The 12,084-nt window shown below is 43.6% G+C and overlaps 1 protein-coding gene across 5 annotated transcripts in view; it reads left to right on the top strand.

Annotated features, from left to right (window-relative positions):
• Positions 1 to 10,264: 10,264 nt before the first annotated feature.
• Positions 10,265 to 12,084, top strand: part of EPHA7 (EPH receptor A7) — a 165,571-nt gene continuing 163,751 nt past the window's right edge. For 4 of the 5 annotated variants that reach the window (XM_005483969.4, XM_005483973.4, XM_014264923.3 and 1 more), the window contains exon 1: positions 10,265 to 10,602. In XM_005483969.4, coding sequence (XP_005484026.1) covers positions 10,506 to 10,602 — 97 coding nt within the window. In that variant the 5' untranslated portion in view covers positions 10,265 to 10,505. The remainder of the gene's footprint in view (positions 10,603 to 12,084) is intronic. The other variant, XM_005483970.4, reaches the window with a different exon arrangement.

The following is a 12,084-nucleotide window of genomic DNA, read 5'->3' as shown; positions in this document are numbered from 1 at the left end:
TGTTTCATTTAGTACATTAATACCACTTTGTGAATGCAGTTCGTTTACTCTAGTGTAATTGAATTTGCTTGTTAATCTGTTTCCAAAAGGTGTTCAAAAATACAGCTGTGCAAAGCAAATGGAGTTTTACAAAAATGAATATTTATGAAGATCCAGATTTCCTTATTCCCAAAGGAATGTTCAAATTTTACTCTAAATCTTTAAAAAGATTTTTTATCTTGCTTCTTGCTTATATTCGTGATGTGGGCTGCTTATTAATCAATGTTTAACAATGTAATTACAGCTGGTTTTAGTCTTACCAGATAACACAGATTAATAAATGACCTGCAACTAGTGAAGTGTGTAGAAAGGGTAATGAATTCCTTCCATCACCACAATAATTTATTAGTAATAAACAAAGAGTATGATGAATTAGAAGAATTTGTAGAGTTTCTGAATATTGCACCAAAATTTCCAGATGAAAGCATTTAATCATGCAGTTTTCATTCATTTATTTCCTTTGTAGCAATTCTGTGAGCTCTGCTGTGCTGGGATTTGCTTTTCTGAGCTGTGTTAAGATGTCCATTAAAAGCCAGGTTCCAGAGTTTTATATCAGCTCACACTGCTACACACCAATCTTACCTGTCACTGAAGTTAGTGTAACTTTGATGTGAACTGACTGATTTCAAAACAAAATGTAGCCAAGGAAAGCTGTCTCCTCACTGGTCAGAAGTATGTGGAATTCCTTTGGACAGCAATATGCAGCTGCAGGTGAAGGGAAGCAGTTATTGAAGCAGCCTGATTAATGTGACCTAACTGTCAGCAAAGTGGGGTTATCACACATATCTGCATGCTAGGCAGATGTAGCAGCAAAAAACCATAAGCAAATGTAGTTTTAAAACAATCTTATTATTTTAGCCCCCTTACCAACTCTTCTGGCTTTTCACCATTTGGATACAGACAGACACCTTTTGAAATCAAAGCTACAACTTCCTGAGAATTGTGTAATTCCCTATGAACAGCAAAACTGAAGGTGAGAAAAAAGATAAGGCATAGATAATACAGCATACCCGATGGCATCATCAGTAATTGCACCAAACAGCAACAAAACTGCAAAGTGACTATGACAGTACCCACAGTGATAACCCAGTACACCCCCTGCACAGCACAGCACAGCACAGCACAGCACAGCACAGCACAGCACAGCACAGCAGCCTCCCCTTTTTGTGTCTTTACTCCTGGAAGCTACTCTGCTTCCCCGAGCTGCCCCTCTCCCTGGTTCAGCAGGGAAGAGGAGAAGGCAGGCTGTACACACATCTTCCCTCACTCCTCCTGTTCCTCCAGCAGTCTTGAAACAGAACCAAAACAGTGAGAGAGCATCCATGTAGATCTGCTGTGCCCTCAGGAGAGAGAGGATGCTTCCCAGGACTGGCATAGCTCAGTGAGGATGTGCAGAGGAAGGCAGTTCAAACATCTCCTACCTGACTGTAGGTTACTGTCTCAACTAAGTCAAACTTCCTCAGCAACAACTCCCAGCCCCCTAGAAAAGTCAGGTGGAAAGCTAATGGGGCAAGAGGTGGAGAAAGACCTCTCCATCCTAACAAAAGAATGAAATATTTTTGTTCCTTTAAAGAAAATGAATATTATCCAGATACTTGATTTTTGTTTTTTAATATCCAGAGAAAAAATTTTGAAAGCTTTAAGTGGTGTAACTCATCATAAGTTTGATATCTTAGCAGGTGCAAAAAAACACCAGCTCCAGGGGTTCACATCAGGTAAGGCTTAGCCTCACAGCCCTTGGTAATTGGAAGTGTGTGTGAAGGACTGTTAAGAGAGCTCAGGACCTACTGTGCTTTGACCAGTGTCCAGCCCTATTACTTATGTGCATCTAAACACTGCTCTGACTTCTATGAGAATTGTATAGGTGGAAGAATTGCAACAGTGACTCTCAAAGCCACACAGTGACAGAAGCATACCCAGGGGGAACCTGAGGGCACATCAATAGGGAATTCAGAGCAGAAATCAGTGAGAATGTACAAGCTATGCCTAAAAATATGCATAGATTTCAGTAGGTTAGAATAGGCTGTAATGAATTATGTAACTGTCATGAATTCTTGCCAAAAAGCCCCAACTAGCATAATATTGTTGCAATTATGTCAATTCACAGGAGATAAGAGACTGGCCCTCTGTAAACAGTGTTTCGTGCGTGAAGCTGTATTATCTCTACATTCCATTTATCTAAGACTACTGAATTTATGAGGAAATTATGTATGTAGACACATACATATGCATATTTGACAAATAAATGTACTGAAAAGTCTCAGTATGAACAGATACGGTACAGTACTTGTTTTGAAAGAAAAGTATCTTAAATAACCTCCTAGTGAATCCAAATTCAGATGAAGCTCTTGCCAGCTGCCAGCAGTTACTAACAGGTACAGCAGAGGCAGTGCAGACTTAAAGCTATGTTCTGATTTCAGCAGGAAGGAATGTGACAAACCAGGGTATTTTGCTGAGCCTGATTAAGCACCTAAAATCTAGCTTAATTATACTACAGCTGGCTATCTGCAAGGCACATTACATGGCAGGACAAAGAGGTAGGAACACCAGTAAAGCCTCCCTGTTTCTCTCTGAGAGAGGAAAGCCTTTGCATAGGCATTCCAGGAGAAAACCCTCAGAGCACTGACTTGCAAATCACAGGGGCAAAGCTAAGGCCAGTTTGGGGGAAGGAAGAGTGGATTGGGGCAGGGCTCCTGACAGCAAAGGCTGATACCGGTCCTGCAGTGCACCAGCCAGCTTTCAAAGTGTGCCATAATCTTACAGGACCTCCAAGCATTTCAGAATACAATGAGGGCATTTTCAGCTCACCAAATGAGAAGGTGACTTAATTCTCTTTCAGCCTGCCATGTCCTTTGATAGTAAATTTTAAGAGGCACACAATGGCAAAGTTTTGGGTGGTTTTGTTTTGGTATTTCTGTTTGTTTGTTTGTTTGTTTGCTTGTTGTGTAGCAACATTCATTGACAAGCCTGTGACCATTTGGGGGAAAAACAAACTCCCACTACCCATATGGGATGATTAGAAAGATATATGTTAACAATGAAGAAGGGAAAAGAAGATTAGATCTTTTCTCCTGGAATTCAGGAGGTAGATTTCTTCTAAAATATTCTTGGCAGATGCCCTTTTTTTTTTTTTAACACTGGAAATTCACTTAGATAGGTGGATTTCTTACTGTGGGGCTTACTGCAGTAATACAGCAGGTATAGAAATTTTTCTGGTAGTGTACAAATGAAACAAGTGAAAGAAATACAAAATCATACCACCTCACAGAGAGCATAAATCTGAATTCTTTGGTTTTAAGGTTCAATCGGCCAGATTTATTTATTAATTTCCATTCCCGTAACATTATTTGTATATTTGGTTATATTTGAAAATGTATAAGATTAAGATGTAAAATGTAATAAAGAAAATACTTTAGAAGATTAGGGAAATAGAACATGTTAATTCATGTATCACAACAGAAGATGCTGTTAATTCATGTATCACAGAGGATACATTAATGTTTTGAATTGTACTATTAGAAGGGAAAAAACAAAGTTTCAAATAAATTGGTACCAGACAGTCTTTTTAGTCCACCCAAAGAAGACTGTTAAGACCAAAATAATTAGAGTGCAAGGCAGACATCTGTCTCAGTCTAGCTTTGAGATAGAAAACAAAGTGTATTAGAAAATAAATGGTTAATTTAATCATAAACCCAAGGAAATTATGGGATGCTCAAAGACATGTACTATGAGTAGAAATATATTTGTTACCTATCAGATAAATTGTACACAACTATGTAGCGAAAGATTATTCATGGTAGCCAGAATTAAGAAAGGTTATGCATTGGATTAGAAACCCTAACTAAGCAACTGGGCAACACAATGACGGATGAATTACTGTAGACAGCTGCCATATTATTCATGAGAAAGAAGGAGTGAACAAAAAATTTATGTGCAAGAAACCACACCCTGCTGCACCATTTAGCTCTTTTTATCACTACAGCTCAAATAACCTTCTCAAGAAAAACATGTGCAAAAGGACAAATAATGTATATCTTGAAAATAAGTGCTTTTCACCTGAAACGGCATGAAAGATACTTAGTGTTAAGAGTGTCATCTCATTCAGCTGGAGTATCACCTAGCTCTCATCTAGATCAATGGAACAACTTACATCAGGAAAACATTATCTGAACTGAGGCCTTAGGTGGGAAACAACCAAGAGTTTGCTTGGCACATGCATGTGAAATTATGTTAATTAAAAGAAAAATAAACTGTTCAGTGGTGTAGGGGGTGAGATTATCCATTCGTGGCGCATGTTTTCATGGGGATAGAGATAGCTAATCTGCTTGCATGAAGGAAAAAAGGGGACCAGAGGCAATATTGCAATACTGTGATTTATATTTGTCATATTTACTGAGCCAGGCAGGGGTTAGCCTGCCCTTTAGGGTCCACTACAGCAAAGCCTCTTTTCTTCCTTATACAGTCATGTAGCTTAATTTCATAGGGGATCTGCATCATGCCTGCATTTGTATGAGAAGATGATTATTTTACACAAACCAGAATTGGCTGTAGAAAGACAGTTTGTTAGGTACTTCTATTAACCTTCATCACACTACAGTAAATACTAAAGAAATCACATCCTGGAATTACAGTTGGCAAATTCAAGCCAAAAGGAAATGCATTCTGAATAAAACATTACTTACCCATGAAACACACTACCATGTGCACTTTTATATTTAAAGGGGATAAAATATGCAAGGTCTTGTGATTAAATGTATCTGGCAAGCATCAAGTATCTAAGGACAAAACAAGCTTCAACAAATTAGTATGTGTATTACTTGCCAGAAATCTGGTTTACTTGCAGTGGATAATGAAAGATCAGTTTTGGGGAGAGGTAAATCCACAGACCAAAGCAGAAGTGGCAGTACATCTGCATGGGAACTCGACGAGAGTATGAGAATACGTGAAAGATGACAAAGAGGGAAATCTGCAGAGGGTTGTACTCCTGAGAGAAGCAATTCTTAAATTATTCTACTTCAAGGAACACCTTCTCCCATTCACTTTGGCAGCCTTCCTGTCAGTAGTGATGCTCCACATCACTACACTTCCTGGATCTAGAGGTGAAAGCACTGGAACTCCTGCCATTGCAATCTGTAGTTTCTCTTTCAGAACTAAATAAGGGTTATTGCATCTGTTCTTTTATCCTTTCCCCTCCTACCTCCTAACACAGAAGGAAGATTGAGAGAAGAGATGCTTTCATGCTCTTTCACAGAAGGAAATTGAGAGATTGAGACTGACTGTAAGAGGAGGTAATATATGGAAACAGGAAATCTACTGGGTCTGATTTTTCACCTCAGCTGGGCTGAAAGAAGAATCTAGGACCGTCACAGATGGAAGTGATCAGATGTCACTTGTGCTGAATAAGAACAGGAAGATACTAACCTCACTGGAGCATATTGCTAGAGTTTATCTGTCACTTACAACTAATTAACTAAAATACAAATTAGCTGCCCTTATGGCCAGGCTCTTCTGTTCACAATTTTTAGTATGACAAACATCCTAGGAAAAATTGAAGCTTTAAATCTTACAAAGAATTGAAGTCAACAAGGAACTTATATGTGCAGATACTCGTTGTTGCCTCCAAACACAAAGACACTCTCTTAATTCATAGGGGAGAAAGGCAAATTATCTCCTTTCAGAATATCTCCAGATGCTATCACAGGATGATGGCACTGGCTTGTCCTGTTCGAGCTTCCCAGGGGAAGGTCTGCAGCACAATGTGATATACTAAAAGACTCTGAAGAATGATCAACAAAGAGACAGTATGCTCTCCAAAGGCTCTTGTTGCTCAGTAAAGCAGTTTCCAAATTCAGGTTTATCAGGGGAAGCAGTCTCACAGGACCCAAATGCACCATGCTTTTGGACTCTCTACAACTCTGCTCTTGTTCCTCAGGAAAGGCAAAAGCTTTTTTTGTTCACTGTATGTTTAATGTGAATTTAATTTGTGCTGTTCTATTTCATTTCCATTAAATGGCAAGATGATACACCATCCTACCTCTATTTCTGTATTTCTCAAAGTGTATTGAAAATTCATAGATTTGGAAAACATGATCTATGTATCTATTTAGCACAGTACAACTTTAAATCTCCCAAAAGAAAATTTGACAGTGAATTTTTATTACCATTCTGATATAAGTAAAGACTTTAAAGTGTGAAGCTTAACGGCACTATTTTTGATTAGAGTTAACTAAAATAGTTTTTAAAAATCCAAAACCAAACTGGCATTTTAACTAGAAAAAGAACTTTTTATATGAGCATGCTTTTCAAAAAAGCCAGTCCCTATTCTCTACAATTTCTTTATGAACCAATAATGTTTATTTAATACATTGTCTTCTTTACTATAATAGAGTTACTCTGACTTTTAAATCCACAAGATTATCTGAAATTGACAGTGTATGAGAAATCCATCTCTGGTCAAGAGTTGGAATGTAGGTGCCATTACATCTGTAAAACTAAATGCATAGTCTGATATAATGATTTATTATACAACTTACAAGTGAAGTGTCACAAAGACACCTAATTTTATAATAAAAAGTATACAAAAAACTGACACAAACTGCACAAAAAAAGTGTACTATGTATTTAATAGAAAATCTTGTGCATGGAAAAAAACAGCTCAGGGATTAACTAGATTAAAACCAAAAAATCAGGGTTTAGAATATCTTCTTTTATTATTTACAACTAATTTCTTCTTTTGCTACTGTAAAACAGAGTTCAAGGATTGTTTTCTTTTTTTTTTCAAAGCTAGTCTTAAGGATCACTTTTCTGGGGACTGAACCAAGACTCAACCTGATTTACAGAAATGATGTCTGAGGCTAACCTTCAACAGCTTTTTGAAACTATTGAAAGGTCACTTCAGTGCTGCACTAAGTCAGAAAGAAAGAATGAATGGATCCTGCAAGAAGAAAATCCATGAAAGCAGAACTTTGTAACACCTTTCAAATTATGCTCATTTCCTTACATACGCTTGTGTAGCCCTTTAATCCCGTATTTCTTGTGCCACAATTTCAGACCAAGTTTTGGTGAAGACAGAGTTAGTCAATTTTAAGGACGAGGAAATTATTTAAGTATTTTTCCAAAGTCTGGTTAGAGCTTTGCAATTCAGCATAGAGATGCTCAACTAGCACGAAGTTAGTTCCAGCATAGCGTAGCTTGGTAACGTCAAGAAAATCATTCTAACTACAAGTAAAAATAAAAGAATCTGGCCTACAGGAGAAAAAGGACAAAACAGAATAAAGAGACCATCTTGGATTACATTGTTTTTTCCCCATTAACCATTTATTTTGGTGGTACCTGAATAGTAACACATTGAATTGAATGAAATTCCCAATTCCTTTTTTCCCCACCTTTTTTCTTCTTCTTTCTCAGAGGTTTTGTTACCAAATCTGAGGATTGCAATCCATTTAGCCTGAGTATTTTTGTTCAGTTGTATTATATCTCTTTTCTGTTTTTCTTTGCAGAAAATCTAACACAGCTGGATGAGATGCAATACAGGATGTGAATCCTACAGAATACAATGAAGTATTAGAAAACACTACAAATAAACAGAGAAAATGGGATAATCAAATTCACTAAAAAAGATTTCAAATTTTTCGTCAATTTCACAAAGATTTAATGTGTGAGAAGCACAAAACAACACCCCCAACACTAACAGACACTCTCGGTGTATATGGAATGTTTTGGTGTAACAGAGAATACATCGATGACTGTTTTAACAAAGCAGTACATATAATAAGTCATCTTGATCTTCATTTACAGTTATCAGGAAGACAGGGAATTTAAAATGGATTGAGGAAGAGCAATATAGACTTCCTTTTTTTTTAATCTTTTATTTAATTTTGTTATACGCTCACACATCCTTTGTGTGGTTTACATATAAATGTACATAACTTTGAGAATCCTTGCATATGTGCATGATCTGATACATATATCATACACATACAATATTAGATTGTATAAAATAGTACAGTACAATCTGTATAAATGCAGGTGACATTAAAAATAATTGTCTAGCCTAATAATATATGCAGGACAGGAAGACACCTCGTTACCATTTAAACCTTTCTCCTGTAAATATTTCCATTTAGTAAGTTTCTACATTTTTATAAACATAGTCATTCAAAACCTCAGTGCAATTTTTTTAGTACATTCTTTGGGGTGAAAATTGTCTTTTTGGCTTAGTGACATAATAAATGCTAGCACTTCATGCTAGGAAACTGTGGAGGACTAACTAGGTTGAAGACTTCCTACATCTTTGTTAATCACTGTTACAATATATGCAATGTGAAAACTAACTTCACCCGTGAAAATTTGCCAAGAAGTCACAAAATCCCTGCATGTATTTAAAACAGCCTTTTAAAAAGAAGATAAGCCTACTCACTGTTCTGCACAGCTCCCCTTTCTAAGTACACATGCATGAGGATGGGTATGACAGACGGCAGAGGATGAGAAAACCAAGAGTCTGCACTATGCCTACACTTATCATAGTATCCAAAGTATCAACAGAACATTCTGAATGAAACACAAAAACTGTCATATTCTAAGCCATATTAATTATTCAGCAAGTGAAAGAAATACAGCGTATTTTGGAGCCTCTCTCTACACCCTTCTCGGAAGTCACAAGGAGCCCGCAGGGAAAGCGCTCAAAGCCCGGACTATGGTGGCTGTTTATCCGTCAATGCTGAGCACTACAATATTGCTATTATTTGTAGTAGTAATTCTAATTTTGTCTTATCTACCTAAAGGTTCCACAAACAAACCTCCCCCACAACTTAAATTCCCATTTAGGCCATAACATTTTCTATATGAGGCTCCGCATCTACGCAAGGCGCGTTTCAGATTCTCGCACAATCTTGCCACCGAATTGCAGTTACAATTGCCTCTTCACTGCCTTCGCTTGCCTCCGAGACGACAGTCACTAATTCTGTTTACATCGCGGCGTCTATCCTTCGAAAGGACACGACCATGCACCTTTAGCAGCACAAACCGCGGTCCATGCCGCTCGGCACAGGGCCCGGGGAGGTTGCGCGGGACAGAGGCGGAGGAGGCAGGGGCCGAGCAGGGGGCGCGGAGCGGGGAGCGCAGCCGGGGCCGCCGCCTCTCGCCTCTCGCCGCGGGGGCTGCGCGGCCCCGGCGCGGCCCGGGAGAGGAGCGCTCGCACCGAGGCCCCGCGCTCCGCTCCGGGGGGGAGCGGTAAGTTCTTGTGTGTGTCCCGCAGTTGTTTCACTCCGAAGGAGCGAGGCGTGGGTTTGGAGAAAGGAAAGCGGAGGGGTGGGGGCGTCATGGATCCCCGGCAAAAGCTTTCCCGGTCCGCAGGATGAGCGCTGACAAGAGAGATTTGGCAAGTTCCTCTCCCCCTCGGGTTTCACTTTTTTTTCTTTTCCCTCCCCCTCCTATTTGTCTCATTGTTAGAGGATTACACGCGCTTCAGGTTACACCCGGAGAGGGCAGGGGAGAAGCAGCCTCCCTTTCTCTCCCCACACAATATCTATAATGTCATTAACCTGTTCTTCATATTTGGGGCAAACCGGAGACACGGGGCGGAAAACACGAACGCAGCAGAGGGAAGGGATCCCCAGTGATGTCAGCCCCGAGGAACTTGGCTGTCGTGGCAGGGCTGTATCGGGGAACCATCCCGCAGCTTCTGCCCAAGTTTCCCTTTCTGTGGCAGTGACCCAGGTGCGCGCTCAGCCCGGCCATGGGCGGGCACCGCGCAGGAGCAGCGCGGGGACCCGCCGGTGGCTGCTCGGCTTCGGACAGAGGCCGGACCTGGCCGGGACCCCTCTCCCTCGCTACCCCGGCGGCTGCAACACGGGGAGAGCACAAGGAACCCTAGGAGAGGGATACACGGGTGTCCCCTCGCTCGCAGGACGCTCCGGGCAGGCGCTCGCAGGCGTGCGGGACAGCGCCGGGAGCCGCCCGAGCTCGGCGCCCCGCTCGCACCTCAGCCCCTTCGTCCCAGCGCTGCAGCCCGCGGCTCCCCGGCACCGGCAGACACCCGACACCGCCGCGCGCTCATTGGCCAGCGCCGCCGGCCACGCCCCCCTGGCCGCGGCGACTCAGGGGGCGGTTCGGCCCGCCGACCGCCGATAGCTGCTGCTGATTGGTTAGATGGCGCTGTCAGTCACGTTGAGGGACGGGCCGCTCCACGGCTGAGGCCCCGCCCCCTCGCCCTCATTGATATTATCGGCGCGCGGCGCGGGCGGCCGGGCTGCAGTCGGGGCTGGCGGGCGGCCGGCCCGGTGCGGGAGCCGGGCAGCGGCGCGGAGGCGGAGGAGGCGAAAGAAAGGCAGCCTGGAGGGAGGGAGCGCCGAGCCACAGACTGGCACAGCAAATTCTCCACCGTCCTCTAGCACCCACCAAGCGGCGGCAGTGGCAGTGTCTAGGAATAGAGAGCTAGAAATATAAAATCACCCCGCTCCTGCACCATGGCTTTCCAAAGTAGGCTCCCTTCTTGGATTATTTTGTGCTCCGTCTGGCTGTTCCGCTTTGCACACACGGGGGAGGCACAGGCTGCAAAAGAAGGTAAGGTGATGCGGAAAACAAAAAGTTTGAGCTTATTTATTGCTTTTGCCCACGAAGTCTGTTTGGTGGCTCGGTAGGGGACTTTCCTGCCCCTGCCAGCTGCTTATCAGCCCCCCTCTCAGGAAAAAAAAAAATAAAAAAGACTTTTTAGTGAGATGGGAGGAAGGAAAAAGCACGGCATTCGCTGGGGGCTGTGCGTGTATATGTGTGAGGGACCGGGACAACTGCCTTTGCTCCCAGGAATGGGGTTTGCGAGGCATTCGCACGTGATGGGAGGAACGGTGCTGGGAGAGCCCCCGGCCCGGGTATCCCGGGTATCCGTGCCGGGGAGCGTCGCTCTCCCGTGCCAGCCCTGCTCCTGCCGAGGAGGTGCGGGGAGGGCGGCTTGCCTCGCCGGTCGCTGGGCAGGGCTGAGGGCCGAGTTCCAGGGCTCGGGACGCTCGCTGGGAGGCAAGGCAGAGCGCGGGGCTGGGGCTGCGGGGCGCTCCCCGCCGGGGGCCTGCAGCGCTCCGGCTCGGCGGGGCCGGGCACAGACCGCGGACAGGAGCATCGGGGTGCACTTTGGCACGTCCCAGCCGTGCAGGCTAGATATGTATGTAGAGGATACATACGGCCCGGCTTAGTGTGCCTGCAGTGTATGTGCTCTCCCCTGGCATCGCTGGAGAGAGGTTTAGGGTTCTTACACTATCTGCGTAGCACAACGGAGCTTCCCCATTCTCGTCAGTCCTATACTGGTATCTGTGCAAGGCGCACCCCGCACATTTGTTTCCCCCGCGCACGGAGACAAATCAGTCAGTTTTGTATCAGAGGCTGATGGAGGTGTTTAAAATCAATTCACAAAGCCCATCTGGGAGTCTCTTTTTTCACGCTGAGAAAATCCGAAATTATTTAAAGGAGCGCCCTGCTCGCGCTTGACAGCTGAAGGCGAAGGTCCGTCTCCATCTTCGGGGGGGGATGAAGACACGCGCGACATGACATGGGAAGGGGAAGGCAGGGCATTTTCGGTGCCTCTGCATATGTATGCGTTTGGGGTTCCCTCCCCCCCGCCTCAGCTGGATGCGTCAGTATTTTTCATTAAACCTCTGGCATGCAATAAAATATCATTTGGCGCTTTAAAAAATCCCTCAATTAAAATGTATTCTGCCCTTAAAAGACGAAGTCGATGCGAGATTAGAGAGGGAAAGAAGAAGGAGCCTTTCCGTAGCAGCATTTCGAAAGTTTCTTCGGAGGGGCTGTGAAGCGCAGAAACCCTCCCGCGGGGAGCACTAAGCAGTGGCCGTGGGGTGGGGAGAGGAGAAGGGCCGGGCAGTCGGACGGGGAGGGTGCGGGCTGCCTCCCCCGCTCTGCCCTTCGGCGGGCTTGCTCCGTTCTTGGAGCTACGCCGGTGCTTCCCACTGGTAGCCTATCCCGGCTTTTCCTGTGTTATACGTGGTGGGTGATTTTATATGCATCTATACCTATGAGCGTGCGTGTATAATGTCT

The sequence above is a fragment of the Zonotrichia albicollis genome, chromosome 3, assembly GCF_047830755.1.
Source record: "Zonotrichia albicollis isolate bZonAlb1 chromosome 3, bZonAlb1.hap1, whole genome shotgun sequence".
Classification (NCBI taxonomy): Eukaryota; Metazoa; Chordata; class Aves; order Passeriformes; family Passerellidae; genus Zonotrichia; species Zonotrichia albicollis.
This window is presented reverse-complemented; position numbering and strand designations above follow the sequence as displayed.